At 36.4% G+C, this 22843-nt stretch overlaps 1 protein-coding gene across 3 annotated transcripts in view; it reads right to left on the bottom strand.

The window, feature by feature from the left end:
• Positions 1-17098: 17098 nt before the first annotated feature.
• Positions 17099-22843, bottom strand: part of hth (Meis homeobox homothorax) — a 90934-nt gene continuing 85189 nt past the window's right edge. For 2 of the 3 annotated variants that reach the window (XM_088049856.1, XM_088049855.1), the window contains 3 exons: positions 20032-20090; positions 18870-19031; positions 17099-17190 (listed from right to left, as the gene is read on the bottom strand). In XM_088049856.1, coding sequence (XP_087905982.1) covers positions 18871-19031; positions 20032-20090 — 220 coding nt within the window. In that variant the 3' untranslated portion in view covers positions 17099-17190; position 18870. The remainder of the gene's footprint in view (positions 17191-18869; positions 19032-20031; positions 20091-22843) is intronic. The other variant, XM_088049857.1, reaches the window with a different exon arrangement.

A 22843-nucleotide genomic window follows, 5' to 3' on the forward strand; every position in this document is an offset into this window, starting at 1 on the left:
GCATATACAGTGGAAATTCTCTTAAGCAGACACCAATAGGGGACAAGATTTTGTCCGTTTAAGGGAAGTGTAGAGAGGATACAAACTTTCAAAAACATTTTTATAATAAAAATTGTACTTAATAAATAAAGCAAAATTTCTTCAAACCAATAATTTATTTTCAACAATAAAGGATTAATGAAAAACAAAGTACAGTGAAACTTTGTGTAAATCATTAATCATGAACAATAAACATAATAATAAAACATAAAAAAAGAAATGTAATTTAATTAAAAAAAAAATCTTATTTTCGTTTGAATTTTTTTCGCTGCAATTTTTTTCTAACTGAATTTCGAGGTTCAACTCTGTTCCCACACCTTCAAAATTATTTAAAACAGGAAACATTATTATTATTATTATAAGAATCGGGAGTTTCCTGGAAAACTATTCGTCTTGTATGAATGGGGCAAAGTAAACAAGAACGAATCTGAATTTTTATAGTTTACCGAAGTAAGCGTTGTTTTGATTCAGACTGTCCGCTTAATGGAGACTTTTTCGGGATAAATGGTGTCCGCTTAAAGAATATCCACTTATGAGAAGTTGAAAATACACTAAAGCTTCTGGAACTATGCCGGGGAGTTCAAAACTGTCTGCTTAAAAGAGGTGTCTGCTTATTAGAGGTGTCCGTTTGGAGAAGTTTCACTGTATTAAGTATCCACCAAACATGAGAATCATATCCACAATAACACAACTACTTGCAACAATTTACTTCGTATATTTGACAGAATTATTGCTAATGTCAAATTTATCCACCAAGTTTTGTAAAAATAAAATTTACAAAGCGATGCTTAAGAAATGTGTATTTTGTGCTGTAGTTTCAATTCGTTGGGGTTCCGTTATTATGAGACTCACCTTGTACATACAGGGTGTTCCAGAACTCGCGCCTCATAGAGCAAGGGAGGGTGCCGACAGCAATACAGATGGTAAATTTCAAAACAAAAATTGACTAAGTTTAATAGTATTCAAGAACTGATAAAAAGTTAACAACCAATCCCAAAAACTTATTCGAGAAGTGGAGTAAATGGCCATCCCAATTTCCTAGGCAACGAGAGTCTAATGTTTAACTGATCAATGGATGATAGTATGTATCCATAGTTACCAATTTTCAAATTCTGTTCAGCTTTGGGATTGGCTGCAGTTTTTTTGTCTTATCTCGGTTATTTTTTGAGTTAAAAAATTATGGTTTCAAAATTTTGGTTCAGAATTGTTGCCTCCATAAGCCCTTTCTCTCTGGGGCGCGAGTTCTGGGACATCCTGTATATCTTCTACAGACCCTCGTCAAATAATTTCTTGCTATTACTTGAATTTTATAGATTTTCTTTAGATTTTTTTTTACGTATATTCTATCTGCAGCTTGTTTAGTTTTTGTTTATATGTTTTCTATCTTGTTTTGGGGTTTTTTAGAATATCTTTTAAATTTTTCTTGAATTCTTGATTCACTTGTAATTCTATTTTGATTTACTTTATATCCTCTCTTATTTTTTTTAGAATTCTTGCAGATTGTTTATAATTGAATCGTAAATTTTAAAGACTATATGTATAAGTCGAAGTTTTTGAAACTACCGTAGTTTATGACCCTTGTTTCAAAAAGCACTTAAATCATCGACTTCAATTTTTTTATTCTGAACAATTCAATTTCTTTTTAGATTTTTCTTCATTTGTTTGAATTCTGTTTTATTCTGATTATGTCTTGAGTTTTCTAGATTGTATCTGGTTTTTCAATGAGTTCTCTAGAATTACTTTTGATTCTCTTTGGATTTTCCTCAAATTTTCTTGATTTCTTCAATGTGCAGAAAGTTCTAGAGAAGATCTTTTTGAGGAACTGCTTTTTAGATTCTCTATTTTAGATTTTAGATCCTTTATTTTTCTGATTGTTATGTTTTCTGTTGTGTCGTTACAGTTCTATTTTTCTTATTTTTTGAATAGACTCTTAAATATATTAGATTTTCTTTAAATGTTACTAATATTCAAAATTCCAAAATTTTGCAAGTAAAAAGAAGTTTTTTTTTCTTAATTATGTGAATAAAATTAGAATTATGACCTTCGCTATAGTAGTACATACTAGCTATTTATTTTTATTCAACGAAAAAACTGTTTAGCACACGAGGCGAGGCCGAGTGCGATAATGTTTTTGAGTGGATAAAATTTGTTTATTCACGTGTATCATACAAGATTTTTTCCAATTTTTCATAATTTTTCAAAAAGTTTATTGTTTAGGTAATTCATTTTGATTTTTCTGACAATAAATTGGATATTGCAACCGCAGCTTCATTCAGAACATCTTGTGGGATGCTTTCTTCTTGGTTATTTGCCATTTCAAACACACTTTTATAGAATCTTGGAAATATTTGTGTGAAGCGTCACAAATTTTACGAACAAGCCAACCAATGAAAGTTTTAGTAGTAGTGCGAATTTTATTTATTTTTTACTTTATCCAAAGACACTGCGAATAATGTGTTGGTGTAACCATTTTATTTTATTCAACCTTTTGATTAAACTATACAAAGTGAGTCACATAACACGACCCTAACGAATTAAAACTGCAACACAAAATACACATTTCATAGGTATCGCTGTGTAAATATTTTTTTTCAAAACAAAGTAAATTGTTGCAAGTATTTGTGTTATTGTGGATAGAATCCTCATGTTCAGTGAATATCTAATAAATGCTGTTGCAGCCGACAGTCTTTTTGCACGACGATAACCTAGTAGCACCATTTAGAGCAAAATTTAAGGTGTTTAGAGACCACGATATTAATAAACTAACTAAAAGAACGAATGACTAGGGCTCTAACAGCCACCGGCCTGCAAAACGAGATCTAAGTAATCAAAATTCATAAAGTGTACAAAGTGGTTGCCCACCTACGTAGATTCTTCATTTTTTTAGAATTATTTTGGTATCTAATGACAAGTGGAAGATGTATTTTGTGTTGCGTTTCCAAGTCGTTAGGGTTCTGTTATTAGACGACTCACTTTGTATATTATATTGTTTAATAGCCAGTTTTAATCGAGTGCTAACCATATGTGATTTGAATGCCAAAAACAACGTTTTTCAAAAATCAAAATTGAGCAATCGGTGGCAAACTTAATCTATTATGTTCCTTTATCGCAAAAGCATGAAAATGATATAAAAATGTGAATTAAAAAATGTGTTAAAATTAAAAAAAAATTATTTATTAATTATACTTAAAATATTCTAAACTTTTTTATTATTTTAGATTTAATGTTGATTTGATAAAAAAGTGTAAGGTCTGGGTTTTTGTTGGGCCTTTTATAAGCCACGTGCTCTCTGTTAATTAAATCAACCTCTGCTTTCACACTACCTTTCAGTTCACATTTCTCTTTTGAAACATTTTTGACTCATTTAACAAAAGTTTTTAGACGTTTGTTGTTCTTTATCTCTCTATTAATAATTTAATTTGATATCAAAGAAAATAAATCGTCTTCATTTTTCTGTAAGGTGTAGGTTTGACTAATAAAAAGACGAAATCAAATTAGATTTGTGGGATTGAAGTAGAAAAATTGTCAAACCGCTTGGTATTAAAACTTCTCAAACTTCTCTTTACAATGCCGGCAAATTGACTTACTCATTTTAAAAATGGATTTAAAAAAATTATTGACTATTTGCACCATTTTATAGTATAGTAAACCCAGTTGACATATACCTAGTAAATTTTATGGCCAGATTATGAGAGGGCCGGGCAGTACTAATCCTTGCGATTGGAGACCATAAATGAGCACGAAATGAGTGCGGGCCTATTCAACCATCGGTCAACTCTCTACCTAGAACTTTGTCGGCTGCAGTTTACACCCAGTTTTATTTCTATGGGTGGTTTGACTTAAGCCATAAAATGTTTACTAGGTATATGTCAACTGAGGTTACTATAACAGGATGTTAATTTGATAGAGCACTTATTGGACAATCCTAGAATGCAAATTAAACTTTTGTAGCAGCATTCTGAAATCCTTTCAGAACTAACAGTTTCATTAGCTGATGAACTGACACTAATGTGACAAAAAATCGGTAAGAAAGAAGTCAGAAATTTAATTGGCTGTATCCCACGAAGAATACTGACTCTTATCAGTATTCGAGGAGGCAAAACACTTTGTCAAGATCAACTAAAAACCTCGAGGTAAAAAACAGTGTTAATTTTTTAGAAAAGTTTTGATTAAAAAGCAAGTATTAGAGACCTGTTTAGGATTTTTTTTTCAAATTAAATTTTCAAATTTTGCGGCGCAGTGTAATTATATTTATTTGAATAACTTTGGTCAGTGAATCAAAATTAGAATACTTTGAAAAAAGTGTTAATTCAACTGATTCCAGCGATTTTAAAACGTCCAACATAAATGTAGATTTTTATTGTACTAAATTTCAGCTGCCAAAGATTGCTTACATATTTATTAAAGCTTTCAAAAAAAATTGTGTCAAAATTAAAAACATCCATAACAACAGATAATTGAAAGAAAATTGCAATTATTGGTAGTTTTTGTTCGAAGATGTGGTTTTAGAAAGTCATCTTTTGAATTGATGGGATCGATCCAAAAATTCGATCTTTATCAATAATGGATGAAGTTCTGTTATAAGTATAAAAAAACGAATGTCGAAGTGGAAAGATGAGCTTAAGCCGTTTGGTATTCTGTTTTAGTACGCCACGGTTGCATAAATATCGTGTCGGTATAAAAAGGCAAACCGCCGATAAATTTACACACGTAACATAACTCAGCGCGTATTGGATGCATCTCGAAGCAAGAGCAAAAACCGTAAGATCTCTATTATAATTTTACAGGCTACCTTAACAAGAAGCGGAGTAGACAAAAAATACACGAACATTCGCATATAACGATGGAATCTTTATGAAAGCTCCGACAAAAAAGACCCACATCAGAACAATCTAAAGAGATAGCGCAATTCATTAGCGAAACGATTGGATTTATTAGCAGCAGAAGAAACATCGTTCTACTATGAACCAATCAGTCTCGGCTTAAAAATAAATCTAATTTATATTTTTTTGCACTCGTTTTGTTTCGGTCGTAAAGAGTTGCATTAGCGATGCATTAAAGCAGAATTGTAAAATGTTTTACGATCAATTCTTAAGGGTTTTTACGGGAGGGTTGTGGGGCTACCGTCTGGTAGATGGCGGCACGTGTGACGGCTCCATCTGTTGCCGGCCCGCTTCCAGGCCCATAAAACAATTTAACGGCCCACTTTGGCGAATGTTATTGTACTATAAAAGTATCGTGGACGTACTCATCTAGCGCAAATGTAGTGGCCGCACTGAACACCCAACAGATACAGATCGTAAAGTAAACGAGGTGATCACAGTTATGCCTGCGATACCATAAACTCGAATCAAATGTTATGAAGGAGGTCGTTATCAACAGATCTACTTCTGCTGGAAGCCACCCTCGAACAATCGCTTCCGATCAGGGGCAGCGTCTTCCGTCCTCGATGTTGTGTCTGACTAAGAACTCGCTCTATGACTTTGAAATATAACCATCGAACATTAACACTCGAATTCCTGCCATTTGCCATAGCACTTGAAATAACTAGCCTCTTTGACTCGCTTTTACATCACAATCATATGGTACATTCAAATATTTTTAATTCACATTTGTGACATTTTTTATCGCAATAAAAACTGCAAGAAAACCTAATTAACTACTGTTTCCTATTTGCAACTTACAATAGACTTATTTTTGGCGTGTTCAGCGCTGTTTTCTATTTTGGTTTACAACACTTCTAAAATACAAAGAAATATGGCAAGAGTCATTGTTAGTTTGCGGTAGCCTACGTTATGCTATAACGTATCCCTTATAAATTTCAAAACACGAAAAAATACTGATGGTGAAGTGAAATATCAAATAGCCTTTTTACACATTTCCCAAAGTATACTGTTGAAAAAACCTAATTTTGTAGAAAATAAAACTTCTTAGTGAAATTCAGTTTTTTTATTGCAAACGTTGAGACGTTTTTACTAATTGTACTATTTTTGACTTATTGTAGATACAGTTGTCCTAGAACCCTCGCACTTCCTTTTAATGAGGAATTCTTCATCAAAATCTGTGAAAGGGTTGTTCTCGTACTCTGTTATGTAAGGTAACATTTACCCCTAACATTTTAGTCATTATTTTTTTATTTTATTATCAATCATTATCATTTTAAATTGCCCATTCTGATTTTATAGTAGTCCAGATATTTTTATAATATCAAAACCTGTATTTAACCGTCTATAATTTTTGATACAATCCTGTTAACAGGCATAACTATAATAATAGGAGTGATGCTGGGACTGCAAATATCTGCAGAGTCAGGATTATTTTCAATTACAAACATTTTCAAAAAAAAAACTGAGCAAAAGCTGGACGAGCAGTAAATGTCACCATAAAATTTCAATTTGCGGTCTAATACACATAAGCTATGATAAAACTGTTGTGGTATACCATCTACGCGTTCATTTACTTGTTTGGTGGTTTTGTCGTAAATATTTTTAATGTTTTGCGAGAAATTGCGTAATTAAACATTGTGTAGAAACATAACTATGGCAAGTGCTTTTCAAAACTTGACAATCATACTACGTACTTGAATACTTGTCCCAGTTATTAAAATTAAATTAAACTTTACCTAATTAACTCGCAATTTTTCAAGATTTGCAAATAATTAGTGAATCTGCATTCTAAATTAATTTGAGGCAGGCTGGATAGAAATAAACCGGTGCATTGGCTGTAGGCGATCATTTCATGGTTCGTCAAATTAAACAAAAAATCGAAATGTAGGCAATAATTATATGGCAAAGTAAGCAATAGCTATGGCGAAATAGGTATTTGCTGCAGGGAACGTAAAAAAGGTAAGAAAAAAAATATCACGTTGCAATGCAATATTTTTTTTTTTTATTTAATTTAAATTTTAAATTAAAACGTCACGTATTTGCTCTTTACAGCTTTATGATTTTTATTTTTTTATTTATTTTTGTGAGATGGATATTTGAAGTTTATCATTTTATTTTTTCTCCTTTTGTTCATTTTATTTATTATGGATATGATGTTGTTCAGTTTATATATATTCACAACCTGGAAACTATAAAATAACTTTTATTGGATTTTAGTTATTTAGTTTTGACACCTGCGTGAATTATTCTTTATGGGGGCTGCCGGTAGTACATCTAGTTTATACTTACTCCGTTTAAATCTCCCTGTAAATAACATGTTTATATTTTTATGTGGGCTGTTTTTACATGGATCTTCTAAACAAGTTTTGGAATTTTCCTTATATGAAGTTGTTAAGTTCGCCAGGTGTAGAAATCAAATGTCTGAGAACAAAAGAATAAATTGCTGTGGAGTGGAAATTAATTTTCTACTGATGGTATGTAATTATCTTGGATGAATGGTGTCGTTATAACAAATTTATTTCAATATCACGGAATTAATATTTTGCTTCAGGTCTTTTATACAGGGTGTTTTTTGAACTACACTACCAAAAATTAAACTCGGTTTTTGGCAGCCTTAAGGAATCGAATTGACTATTTATTATTTTTTTCTAACGTTAAAAAAGCATTTCTGTGCCATTCCAGAAGGAGTATGAAGTATGAAAAATCAATTTTTAAATCAAAAACTGACAAGGTAAATTTAACCACAATCCATGCACTTTCTACACCACTGGCAAAAAAACGCACCTGAAATACCGTGTTTCCTAAGCAACCAGCGACTAGATTTTGTTAACTTTTAAATCAGTGGCGCACAAGCAGATTTATTAAAATTTTTGGCTTCAGCTTTTTTCATTGTTCCGTTGTTTATTACTGTTTGGTTTTAGTACCCACTTGCTTTCACTTCTTTTCTCCCGGGGTTTGTTTCTCCAGATTATGTCATTTAGGTAATTCTGCAATTTTGATTTCTTTCGTTACTTATTGTGCATGTTCAATGATTTTTATAAAAACTTATAATTCCCTTAATTATTCGTAAATGTATACAGGGGGCCCAGAACTCGCGCCCCAGAGAAAAAGGGCTTATGGAGGCAACAATTCTGAAACAAAATTTCGAAACAAAAATTTTTTGCTCAAAAAATAGTCGAGTTAAGACGAAAAAACGGTAGCCAATCTCGAAGCTGAACAGAATTTGAAAATCGGTAACTATGAATCATCTTCCCCTAATTTTCTCCCTAAAGATTTCCCTAAAGAATCCTGTATACTTAAAAAACAAAAACTAATACATATTATGTTGTACTTTTTTTATTGGTACATGTTATTGGTTCTACGAATGAATTCAATTTTAAAAAATGATCAGATATTATTTTCATTAGCTATAACCACTTTATTTTTACTACATAGCTATTTGATGACTTGATGTTGTTTCTTACTAGGTACTTTTTCTGAAAAACCAATGGAAAATGTGAAAAGTATATCCACGTCTAACAAAACAAGTACATACATTTATGAATTAATGGGTACTTTAAACAATTCTAAAACTATGTAACTACCTTGGTTCAAAAAAAATACTCTTTTTGATTTTTATTCACATAACACATCATAATTTGTTGACTTTAAATTAGATTTTTTGGCCGAATCATCAACAACATCATATTCGGGCCCGGCATTGAAAGTTGATTATGGGTTAATTTTCTGCGCGAAAACGGCGAGCGAGAAAAAATTGTTGATGACAGATTTATGATCCCCTCTGGCAATATTTCCTGAAAATCAGTGACATTTTCGGGCGTCTCATTTCAAGGCATTAGCCTTAGATTTTATCGTCGAACGATCAGCATTAGCGTTAGTGTGAATCTTCCTAGAGTCGCCAGTTTTTGTGTTTTCAGGCAGTTAATACCGTTTTCCCATCAAATTAACATATCGTCATTGGGGAGTTTTAGGTCGATGGTTTTCAGTGAGCGGGGCTAGCTTTTCAGCCGGCCATTCATCTCCGGTTTTCAGCCATTAGCCGCTATCGCTTAGCCTTGCGTAATGGACCGTGCTTTGACTGATGCACAAACCCAGCTAGAAAGCTCTCTTTCTCCGAAAGCAGCCGCCTCCGCCGCCCCTTGAGCGACCTTCAAGACCAACCTTTACCTGCCGGCTTTGTTGATCAAAATAGTATTTTTTCAACTTACTGTTTTTCCCTGATGTGTGTTCTTTTTCTGTTATGATGCACGGGGGCATAGCGGTCGTGTGCGTGTTACCATGACGACGTGTGCCGCCCCCGACGCTCGGACAGTGACAAATGACAGACAAAGGGTGACTGGGCTCCTCGTTTTACATATGCAGCGACACCCATTTGTCTACCCACCCCAAGGGGTTTTCGCAAAGAGAACTTTTTATTCGCTCCAGTTTGAAGCCGATTCAGTTCTTGTAGGAAGCGAGGTTTTTCTTGGTCCAACTCCGTAGATTATAATAGGAAGGCAATTTGTGCAAATACTGCTGCATATTTACAAAGATGCTATCAAATTTAAAATAGAATTTTACAATAAGCGGTTTATATGCTAGGTTTGAATCTTTGACTTTTTACTATGTAGGTACTTTGTCTGTACAAACAAAATGTCCTTTTAAATTTTTGTTACTTATCCCCCATTAATAAAATTAATACAATGTATATTTTTCGGATTTCTTTTTTGCAAACATTTCTGAAAAATTGTTAATTTATTATTGTTACGGTATCGTTTTTATGGAAACTGCTTAATAAACAAACAATAGCAAATTACCTTTTAAATATTATACAGATAAAAACGAAAAGACCTTTTACCACTTACTGGGAACACCACTGATAAAAATACGCACCTAAAAAAACAAACCTTGGATTTTTGTTAAGCAATTAAGACTACATTCTTTAATCCAGTGGCGAACTGAAAATTTTGACTAAATATTCGATTAATTTTACCTCGGAAACGAAGACTTTCATTTACAACATTTTTTGTCAATCGATTCTACTTGTCTTTACCAATTACCGTGTTTTGTTTGGACGTCTATTTTAAAACCACCTGTATATTATTTTATACAGTATGTCCCCGGATTGAGTTCACAAGAGGGAAAAAAAGTTTATTTTCCATTTTACAAAAAAATGATAAAGAAATTTTTTGCTTATTTCAAAACAAAATCTGCAATTAAAATTTCAAAATTATTAGTTTGTAGGGGAGAGGGGGGCATAGAGTAACACTCCTGCTGCTCGAATCAAACGCCCTGAAAAAAGTCGAATAGCGTGTTTTGATTGGTTGTCAGTTGACAGTTAACCATGTGTGTTTTATAAAACAAAGTGTGAAAACCTATATGTTTTATCAAATAAAATGTGAAATTCAGTGTTTTCGTTAAAAAATTTGCGAAGTTAGGGAGCAAGTTTTTTTCAAATCTAGTTATACAAATGTAGTGGCTAAATATGATGAACCTGCTCATTTATGTGCAATATGCATTGATGCCTAAGTGATTTTAAAATGTTACTTTTTCTAAGTAGGTACACAGTTATTCAAAAATTTGTTTTCCCCATAGGGTACCCCACTTTACCCCTATGTGCGGGGCAAAGCAGGGCAAATCCCATTTTTCAAAATAATGCTCACATGTCGTAAGTTTTTTATTGTAATCAAAAAAAGCTCAACAAAAATCATCCGCAATACATTAGTCTTTGATATTTAGTAAAAAAAAATTGTTAATTTGTATTATTTTAAGATGCGTGACTAATTGATTGTTAAGTTCCCCACTATGCTCCCCTCTCCCCTACTCTTAAAATTATTTTTTTCATTATTTTTATTTATTAAATTTTGTAATCGTATTTAAATAATAGCAGACTGTGGATTCACAATATCAAATAGTGCGTTAAAGATTAAAGGAAAATTTACCCAATAATGTGTAAGTATTAAAAAATTGGAAAAGAAATGCAATTGCATCCTTAACAATAATTGAGAAAATTCGAAACAGTCTTAAAGAATTACAAGTTAGAATTGAACTATGTGCTAAAACAGGTAATGGGTCAATCAAATAGTGGAAATTGGTTTGAGTTAAGAAACAAATTTCATTCCTTTGACATTTTTTGCAAAATTAAAAATAAAAAAGTTCTTCGTTATTTTTTGTTTTTTTCGATTTTAAGAACACAGCTTGATAATATTAAAGTTTTAATTAAAGATTTATTTATATTAAATTAAGCAAAAAATATTATTCCTTCCTTTTGTAAAATCAAAAATAATGTTTTTTTTCCTCTTATGAACTCAATCCGGGGACATTACTGTATATTATATTATGAGTATTATGACTTTCAGACTTTTTATACATAGGCAGTGGATACTTGTAACAATTTTTAGATATGCGATATTTTTACTCCAGCATTGTGAAACTGTTCCACTCTATAACCTCATAACATAAACAATGGGGTATAAAGTCAGAATTTTATCGAGGTGTTAATAAAAAACAATGCAGACATCATTGGACGCATAAAAAGCTTTATTCTATTTATTTAGTTCTTTCAACCGTCATTGCTATTAAATTTCACTTAAAATTATTAAATTACATAAAATAGGGGCGCCTTTTCTATGCAACAAATAAAAATGAAAAGCAATGACAATAACATTACTAAAAAAGTGAAAAACTGCGTAAACACGAAACCACAACCTACAAAGCTCTTTAATTTATCGATTCATTACCTACTACCGTTCAAGTCTATTAAAATTTTAATCTCTTACTGGCAATTGAAAAGTGGTAAACATGAATGTTGATAGGCGATTATTTTGAAATTAAAACTCTTGTGTGGCTTGTTGTGTCTTGCAACAAGTCGACTTCTGTGAAAATTTTTTTTAGAAAAGAGTTCAAACTAAAATCACGCCGTAAATTTGAGGCCGATAATCAAATAGTAGGAGATAACGATAAAGATAATAATTTCGGCAAGCAGATTTCATTTTGAAAAGCAGCACAGAGGGTATTGAAAAAGCCGGCTCGGTTATGGTTCGAAAATAATGGAAATCCATTCGTTTCCTAACTGGCTAGATCGTTGTCATCGGAGACAGGCCGCGGTGCGAAAACATTTAATCAAAAAATCTGCATTCCAGCCGGAGAAAAAAGCTCTGGAGGGTGGCGAGGAGAAGCGACGGCTTGGTCGGATGAATGCCGCTTAGCTGATAAAAAAGGAATTAAAGAACGAATGCGAAAAAATGAATTTCTCTGTTTTTGACAGGCCCTTAATCGCGCACACGAGATATGCGCCGCATTAAAGGGGCACTCGTTTCCCTTTAATTAAAGCCAGGGGGTACCAGGACCTCCCTTCCACGGACGATGGCGACGGACTTGACCAGCGATTTCACATAATGCAATTGCGATTCGGTGTGCGAGCAAAGTTTTGATAGGGGTGGCGACGAGAAAACGTAATTTTCAGTGGGGTGGGACGCGATAACCCGACGACAATGCCCAGGAAATGTAGTTACACTGCTCAAATGACACATGCATGATGCGATTACAATTATATGAATATGGATGCGCTTTCAGGAGATGGATGGAAGAGAAAAGAGGATGACGCGGCGAAGGGTTGTGGCGCGAGACTAATCGCCCCAACCGCTACAAAGAAAGCGCATTTTCCGAGCGAAAACCGCCCCTAAAACACTCGATGAAATTAATGTAATACAATCGTTGACATCTCATTTCAAAAGGATGGCTCTAATCTTCGAATTATGAAAATGCAGAATAACTACTTAATTGTCTTGGTATTTTGTATTTCCCTATAAAAATGTGAATTGTGAAGATATGTTTGGATGCGTAATCATAAGGGTACTTGCTTGTGTTATTTTTAGCACTATTTTCTCATTTCGTTGAGACTGTTTTTCACTTCACCGATTTTTACGTGCCAAATGATCCAAGATTTTTTGTAGTGTCCATAATTTTAGGGGGCCGAAAATAAAAGATTTTGAGTTTTTGTCAGAGTGAACATGCTTCTGGTACTGTTATGGAGCCTGCCGATATGTGCATAAAATATAATCGTGCAGTTTGAAGACGAACCAGAGACATTACTATCCAAAAGATCCGTTATAATGTAACTAACCACTCCTCCCGTTAATCTTGCATTTCACTTGAAAACTGAAGATGTAAAGTGTCATTCAGTTGTGGCGCCTTGTGCGTAGAATCGGTCAGCGTGGGTGTTGGGTCATTTTCTTTAATTGCGATCCATTTTCAAGGGTGCGGCAAGTAATGGTCGGAAAAGTCGATTTTGGTCTGAAATGGAGCCATTCGAAGTGTAGTCGTATAAGGTAACCAACCGGTCGGTGAATATGTGAGTACAGTGGCAGGCGGACGCAAAGCGAATACAAATCAATGGATGGAAGTTTTCCAATCCATTTCCCCGCTCCCAAGAGGCCCTAGAAGCACTTCGCTGTATTAGGAGCACACCTGTAGTACGTGAAACCGAAATCAAGCCGTCGAATTTTGCCTGGAATTATTCAGCTGCTATCCCGGAGTTTTTAATTAGGCCCTTTTTCCCCATCAATCGATTAACCGATTCGATTGTAAATCTCCCTCGCACCCGAGTCGAAACATCCAATATAATTAAGTTTCCGAGCGAACAACTTTCGGAATTTTTTAAGCACGAAGCTCTTCTCTCCCTATGTTCTTCCTGATGGATAATTTGCAATAGCATGAAAGAATAATGAGGTATGTGCGGTGTCGGAGATGCAAACTGCCGACGAAACGAGCACCGTGTCGTTGGACGAGATGAAAACTAACTGCTTATCACATGGAAAGCGAACAAACCCCCAAATCATCACTGACACCCCTCTGTTACGGTTATGAGATGCTCCAAATAACCTTAAAGTTATTGTTAGTTGCTTTTACGGCGTAATAGCCTACCTTTCCCTGGTGCATCGCTACCAATTCCGACAGGGAAATTTCAACACCGGGAGAGTGGCGATAAAAAGGTTAAATTCTTTTGTTAGGAGTCGAATTGCAACAATATCTATTACATTGAACAAATGAAGCAGTTATTTCAGTAATCCCACAAACATATCTACCTTTTTTTTAAATTTAAATATGGTTTGGTGCCTGAAAGAGGACTTATAAATGTGCTGGAATTTTAGTTTCAGTTACGTGCATCTGCTTTCAGAGAAAGTGTCGCTTTAGTTACAAAACCACATTTCCTTCTTCTTTGCATTAAAATTATTAAAATTTTGCTTTGTCAACTCAATTCGCGTTACTCCGATTCGTTTGGCTTATATGAGGGGACAGATAATTAGTGCCGCTTGCGCAATTTGCGCCATCCAAATGAACTCTACGATTCGTGCATCATGGACATCTTGCAGAGATCGCTGACGCTGCGGAAGCTCTTTGGTTCATAATCGTGGCAATAACCAACACAGAAAATGGCGCTGTTTTGGCCGGAAGCTCTCATCGGTCACGTAGCACGGACATTTGATTGACACAGCACGCCACCTACCATTTGTTATTCATTCACCGTGTCGACTACATTGGTTCCTTATTTAATTAATGTCGCAATTGTCGTTGGAAATCACCCAGAATGATGCGGGATCGATTTTTTCCAGAAATGAAGTTAGGGTTTGAAGGAGAGAAAGTCATTTGGTCCAGGTCCATGATAAGGGTAATGAATCAAGGCGGCCGCGGTATAAGGAATGGAACGGAACCGGAAGGCAGCCGGCAGCACTGGACACAATTTCCGGGCGCAAGCCTATATAGGAGCTGTCAACCGGACCCCGCGACCAATCTAGGATGACCAATGGCCGTTCAAGTCCGGAATCAGGATTGCACGTTAATGTCCTGGCGCTCTTTCCGTACGCAAGGACGATATTTCAGCAGAAATTACACTCAGCAGGATTATCTCTACTTCTTCCGAAGGCGGAAGTGAGATGCGTCTCACCAGACACACTACTTGTCAAATAATCTATTAAAGCATCAACGTTATTAATGTAAAGACAAAAACGGGCTTAAAAATTTTTGGCATTAACTGAATCTCATAGCTTTAGTTCAAATTATTATAGGTTTTATAATGATTCTAAATAGAAAAGTACTTACCCTGCGACAGTGTTTCACCACGTTTGAAGTTCCTTGAGATTGTTTAACTTTTTATTAGTATATTTGTTTAAGTGGTTAGTATTATTTTTGTTTTTTAGAGGACTGTAGGAGACATTCATTAGTAGATTATTAGTTACTTTGTTGTTTATTAGTATTGAAATTTGAAATAATTGTTTATTTACATGAACATAAATTGCACTTAATTAACAATAATTCAATCACAGTACAGAAAAGTTAAACGTCCCATCTTGTTGTATAATACGAAAATAATGCGATCGTGACAAATTGGAGGAAACTAAAATTAAAAAATAGAAAAAAATGGAAAAGAACGTGCATAACAAAAAAGGAAAACAATGAGTGCTACATCTGTCGGCTTGGAGGCCGTGGATTTGGGGCTTGTTTCCCTTTTTGTGCTACGCACTGCTGTACATGTTTGGAGATTGTGTGAGAGGGGGCGGTAAGGTAAGGTCTGTCACATATAGCACTACAGTAAAACTAGAATTTGTACTATTATTATATTAGAGTGTGGAGGGATAGTGGGTCGGTAGTATTAAAAACACATTTTATATAAGTACACAAGATGTAGCATTTAATGCTCACGTTTCAAAAAAACACTATACAGAGGACACGGCGTTACCAAATTAGTTTAGAGGTATCTCGTCCCATATCGTTTATAATATTAATATATACTTTCATTAAAAAGCAGAACACAATAAAGTTTCCTCTCATACATAACACAGAGGTACGATATTCTCTCATTGATCTGTATTGATTTTTAGTTTTTTTTTTCGTATACATTGGATAAGGCGAATAATGATTCATGATGGAAATCACTTAAAACGAACAGCCAACATTCTCATCGGAGGTAATTGTATGTACAAAAAACGATTGGGCCTGGGGCAGAGGGAATCGTATCGTGTCGGCGCGGGTATTAAATATGTACAACACACTCGAGAGTACATCAGATCAAAAACTATAAGTCGGAGTGTAAAAATTGGTATACTTGTAAGCCCCCCGCCCTGACCCTAACAAAGGTAACGAAGAATACACACAAGTTTCAAACAATAGGTGAAAGTGAGCCGTGCAACTCCGCCTCGTCGCCGCCATTGTGTACGCCATAATTTCATATAATAATAATAACCTATAACATCACTAAAGTCGTATACGTCGTGTATTGGAGGCGGTGTTCGCACCGAAGGTGCACGGATCCCACATTTAGTCCAGGACAAGGTTTGATGTTTTAATTTTGAATCATCTAAATGGAATTCCGCCTTGTCGCCGAACATAAAAATACAAGAGGACCGACTGGGTTCTTCGCAAGTGCCGTTTCTTTTTACAAAACAACAATAACAATAACCAGGCAAGGCTTGTGCAGGCACTCTAGAATCATCCAGTCACTCCTCCATTTGTCCCTGGTAAGTAACTAAAGACGAAACAACAAAATCATCAGTGTGGTACAAGAAACAGAAAAGTACTTTTGACTTTAATTACTATAAATGTTACGATAATTTGGGTTTCAGCCATGGACCACCTGAGTGACTTTGCGACATTCTGTATACTTGTGTATTGATATTATTATTCTAGTCGTAGGGCGAAGGGGTCCAATTTTGGCCACCTTCACGACGATTTGTTCTCTAGGTTCAGTAGTTACGTATATCGTATCGTATATCATCATCGGGACAGGGAGAGTTCGGGTTTTTTCCTCAAATAGCAAAAAAATCACAACAGATATAACAACTAGTAATTTACAACAGCACAACCTTGGATTATTTTTTTGTACGCGTCGTACTTTTTGAAGATTTTTTTTTTTAAGAAACGTGACGGCGGACAGAGTGAAGAAGAAGGAGGAGGATTGGGCTGATCGTTTCTGGACTGGATGGGGACTAGGACGAGGGTGTTGTAAGGTAACACATCGAGGAACCTAAGCTACGAGACCACATCACTTTACACGGTTGCGGCTGTCCCTTCAGTATACACCGCGGTCCGGGCACCGCTCCGGGGTCGGCCCGCACCTACCACTATCTATGTACAGCAGTCAGCACACGAGTAGTCTAATACTTTTTGTACAAGTCCTTCCCGTTAACTAAACACTGGGGCACTACATTTACACTTTGTACAGAGAATAATCACATTTAAGAGTCGCATATTTCTATGTCCATTGTCGTTGTCACTAGCGTGGGGGGATCTGAAACAAAAATTATTTTTAATTATTTTGACAACAAAAGCAATCTCTGCAAACATGCCTCTTTAGAACCTTCTACTGCATCATACAAGACGAATTGTTTAAAATTATACTGTTACGTTGTTTTGAACCACTTAGATTAGATGCAAGTTTGAGTATAAACAGATAATGTACTCAAGAATCCATCACACAAATGGCAAATTCTTTATTAATAAGTGAGTCGTGTTTTTGGGTCTGCATTTTAAGTACGAATACATATCAAGAGGAAAACTTTATGTTCATCCATTAGAAGTTGGATAGCTGCTACATAAATTCACTCAAAATTTCGGTACTCCTCTGGCCTATTAAGATAGTATATTAAAGAACGTGTTTTATAATGGCCAATTTGGGGCACGAGTTCCCGGTGTACAAAACGAGCCTTAGGTGAGTCTTGTATGGGACGAGTACACCAGTGTCATTATAAAAGAAGTCTTTTATACTATTTTTTCGAATTTCCACTTTTTTTTAATAAAAAATTTAGGTTTTCCAATTCTAAGAGTTTTCGTGTTACACGATTGGTAATGGTTTTGTAACCACGACTTGCCACTTGATTTTCAAATTCAATTTAAAATTTGACATTTATTGAGTTTCACTATCACTAAATTTAAACCTAACCTAACTTCACAACCTGTATTCACATCTATTATATTTAGGAACATATTGTTGGCTACAAAGGACAATTCAATTATATTGAAACATTTTTTATTCTCGCAGCTATTTATTAAACACGAATCGTAAAATCCGTAATGGTGAAATTGACCAAGAACTTGACAGAAAACAGATGACAGCCAGACTAATTAACTGCCAATTCTTAAAAAACAAAATTTCCTACTTTGAGTTTTCTTATACAAGGTGTTTATAAATGTTTCTACCATCAAGGGTGGCTATGAAATGTCAAAGAAATTTGCCGCTCATTACAAATGTGGGTTTCGATTTTTCAACTGATATTTGCAATTAACCTCAAACAAAGTAAATTTTGAGAAATAAACTGTTCTAGTTGTGGTTTTAAACCTGAAAATCAAAAACTTGGACACAAAAATGTAACAGAAACGTCATTGATGTAAATAACAATATAAATAATTTTCAAGATAGTTATTATTCAACTATGAAACAAAGCGGCAAAATAGTGTACGACAGGAATTCCAGAGCCACCCTTGATGCTAGAAACATTTATAAACACCTTGTAGATGTCTATAAACGACTTCAAATTGAGTATTCTAATGGACCTATTAAAGCGGCAAATTTGAAAAATAAACTTATTTTTCCTAATTTGTATCTTAAACATTCCCAAGTTGCTATGGAAACAAAGCTATTCTAACATTCTAACATCGAAATTGATAATCTAGCACTGAAAACGAATGCGAAAGTAGCTCTGTTACAAGAACAAATTAGGAAAAATAATATAAAAACCTCGTTCATAAGGCCATTAAGGCACTCATCCATTATAAAACTCGCGGCTTTGCCGCTCGTTTTATAAACTTCGATTCGTGCCTTAAAATTTGCCTTATGCAACTCGGTGTTTTAATATACTAGTTTCTTTAATGTCCAATCAAGTTGTCATTTCAAATATTATTTTCGAAAAAAAGAAAGACAGTTGTTGGCTGCTGTGGGCTGGAGGCAAATTTGATTGTCTTTATCCTTACCTCACAGGTGGTGTCCGTAGTACTCTGCGGGATAGTGCGCGTACTGATTGTGGAAGGCTGGATCTCCCGGCGGCCGATGCATCATCTGCTGGCCGTCCATCATATATCCCATAGTACCATCGGGACTGTACGCTCCGCTAGGTCCTGCATGCGGAGAAAAGACTATTAGTGGTGTAACAAGCTGCCCCTGTACTGCATCTGCAGTTGAATCTCCCTGCACCGCGTCCTTTTCCCGAAAAATGTCAACATCGTGATGGATCGGTCCGCGAGGGTCAACGGTTCTCCTCGCTATTTCTCTTCGCCCGTCTCGAACAGGAACAGAAAGAGAGCCTCGGAGAATCGATAGCGCACAGACCATTAATAATACGGCTTTTGCAAAACGCCGAAATGAAAAAAATAGAGGCACGGCGCAACGATAACCGATCATACAAGACTTTCCACTTACAATTCATATCGAAACGATTGCTCGGCATGGGATCGGTCCATATCTTCGTAAAAATGAACACAACAACGTTAGGCTTTAATGGAAATCACGATTCATTAAAAATGAGATAAGGGACGGCGGGGCCGTAACGAAGACCGATAACAGCTTAAGCATCCAGCTTGGTGCATCATGCACGAATGCAAACCGACTTTAACTTTTTCACATGATCCCACGGTTTTTTACTCAACCAGTCGTCATTAATTATTGAATTACGCACTGGTTGTTAACCGAAAACGAAATCAGCATAAAACAAAACGACTATGTGCAGAGAAGCCGGCCACCAATTACAATTTCCTCGACCGAACTCCGAAGCTACTTCAGCGAAATTATTTTTTTAAATCAAGTGTCATTAACCGACTGCAGATAAAAAAAATCTAATGCGATCAGGTTTAGTGATTCGTACAACAAAACCGAAAACCACGGGGACATTCTTTGAGAGATTAAATCTGAAACAAATGTACGCCTCGATTTTTCAACAGATGGTCAACCAAGATACTTAATAAACTATGCCGAGATAATTAAAAAAAAGTTTAACTTTTTTCAGATATGTACCAAGTGATCAAGAATCAAAGATAAATGAAAATAAATAAAGATTATATCTCTCGTTGTCTTTCTACCGACGCGGTGCAGGGAAGCGCCATGACGATGGCGTCGTGGCTGTTTTATGATCCAACTTACCTGCTCTATTCGACTGGTCGATCATGGGCTGAACTATTCTCCGCCTGGCGTTGATGAACCTGAAACAAAGAAAATAATATTAGTAATATTGCAACGTGAATGGAACAACGACGCAGGATCGAGGTGCTGGCGTCGGTTGGACCTGTCAGTGTCTATCAAAATCGCGCTGGCGCTAATACGTTCCGACACCGGAAATGATTGGGTTTTCTGGCGACCGATTGGTGGCGCTTCCGGCGCAAATGTACACTACATACACGCACACTAGTGCTAAATTGCGTAAAGATAGAACGAACAAAAATCGATGCGGCATACTTCCTCTCCTTTTATGAATAATACAGTGAACGATGCAACTGTAATAGTCGTCGTGGGAAGAGCCTGCTCCTATCCCACCGAGCCCTAATGGATAGGGGAAACTGATCCTACAAAATTCCCCGTAATTTTGTTTATGTGTGACGCGGCTCCCGGATCTGCCCGGAGTTGGCGGATAATCGAAATACGGCCCGTACGCGATACTGCCCTCGACCTGCTTGCTCCTTCATTCTCATCAAGGTATTGCAAGTGAGGTCCCTGATGATGTGACTTAGGGTAAATCATAAAGCAGACACCTAAAGAAAGTAAAAAGCTTCAAGCCGTTAATTACACAACACCTCAAGTAGTTCCTCGTGAGTAATTTGCGCACTTGGTGCATTAATCATTTCGAGTTTTGCGCGAAGATTACAGAAGGGTTCCTGCCACACATGTGACTGGAGGGAATAAAGAAAACAGTAATTGCAAGATCTCGGGCCGTGCGTCTTTATGGACCCGGGTGCCGCAATAAATTCCCGGTTTAATATCTCCGGGCACATAAACGGCAAGCTGACGCTGGAGCGATGATGGAGTCCACGTCGGGTTGACCCGTGTCGCAGATGGTGCCATTTGCTAACGACATAATTACCAGCGGCGTTTGTGACCCCTCGCAGGGCCAATTTCGAATATCACGTATTGGAACAAATCATCGCGACGTCCAGCGCCAAAGATCGCCCCCCTTTATTTAAGCTCGGGCAAGACACGCATAGAAATCGTGCTAAAACAGGCAATAACGCACATTTAGCCCAGCCCCGGCCAATTTCTTCAGATTTTCGGGAAATTGGCGGGTGGAAGTTGCGTGCGGAATAGACAAGCGATGTGGGAAGTCAACAATTAGACGCTATTACCGCGACAATGGCAAAAGCCCTGCAATCATATCTTTTTTTTTGCTTAGGTAAGGGTAATTAGCACTATGGAAGAAGTAGAGACAGCAGAGAATTAAGGAACGAAATACAACAATACTTTAAACGCAGAAGAAGTGATGAATGGCCACTACATTTCAAGATCTTGAAATTGAATTTCTTTTATGGGACAATGTAGCATGTGAGAAGCAAAACAAGTTGTTGGTGTAATTGTTGAGGTGGGATAGTGTTATTAAGTGGCGGCGTCTTGGCTATTACCTTGATGGATTTCCGTCGTGATTATTTGCATGCGTCGCGTAATCATCCCCGACTGGTGCGAAATACTACGTGGAGAGTGCTTGCGCGATGGTCTCGCGTTTATTATCGAGCGTGTGGATCCCAATTAAGAGGCAGCAGCTGTGAAAATTAATGGAGCACAGCTTTTAAGATGTAATTGGGGGCATTCATAACTCTGCGCCAGCAGTGGCAAAGCGCGTGCTGTTGCCGCCAATACTGTATACTGCGACATCTGATTCCCGTCAACAAACAGCTCTTAATAATACACACACACGTCGTCTCTAGTAATGTAATTGTTTTCATGTCGAACCCTTCCTTGTAATCTATCATTTGTAAGCAAGGGGTGGCGCATAGCCGATTTCTCATCGGCCCTTTAACGCGGAAACGATAATTGTAGACGGAATAATGTTTGTGCGAAGCGGAGGCGGCGGACAAGTGTCAGGGGTGAAAAGAGCGATGCCGAGTCAGCCGGCCGATCATTAGGCGGATTACGACCCCGCACCGTCGCATTCCGTGAAACCTTACACCAAAGGGTTGACGAAAACAACGAAGACCGCCGCAGCATCCAATCAATAGCTTAATCCAAAAACAAACACACTGTTTCAAGACCTTCACACCATCAGAAAATGAAACAATGAAAATCCAAAAGCGTTTTCATGAAATAAAAACGTAAATACGTGAACAGAGAAATACCACAATAGAATAGCAAATCGAGAATGGAAAGAAGTTTAGCAGAGTTCTTGTTATTGTAAAGTATAACATTGTGACTTTAAAAATCGGACAATTTTAGGTTAAAGAAAAAAACTGGATATTTAATAATAAGTTTGGTTTGGATGCCTATATTGTACATTATCTAAAGGTGAATCCGGTGTCATATATTTATTGTTTTTGTTGGTTGTTTTTTGACCCAGTGAAAAGTTGGCTTCAAAGGGATGTTGAATGAACAAAGCGGGTTGTTTTTTGCCGCCAGTGGGGTAGTCGCAAGGGGTGGTTGAATTTTCCACGGAATGGTAATCTTGTATTTTTAATATTCGTTGAGGCCGGGAGGGCGCCGCGTAGCTGGTGTTTTGTTTGTAATTTGGCCGGAGTTCAAGGCGGGCGGACGAGCCAACCCCGGCTCGGATCCTGTTTTTCAGCGAGCAGCCCCCGGGATCCCGTTGCCGGCAGCGCGCAGATAAGAGAATTGCACTGTCAAGCCGGAATGATATATTTGACCAACATTTCCATACAGCCAGCTCGCATGAGGATTTCCAATGAAGCGAACGTGCGTAATCTCTGCGATTCGAATTAACGCAGGCACGAGCCGAGGGGTAGGCGGCGGTTATCTG

The sequence above is a fragment of the Gnatocerus cornutus genome, chromosome 1 (assembly GCF_029298725.1).
Source record: "Gnatocerus cornutus isolate USDA-ARS CGAHR chromosome 1, icGnaCorn1.1, whole genome shotgun sequence".
Lineage (NCBI taxonomy): Eukaryota > Metazoa > Arthropoda > Insecta > Coleoptera > Tenebrionidae > Gnatocerus > Gnatocerus cornutus.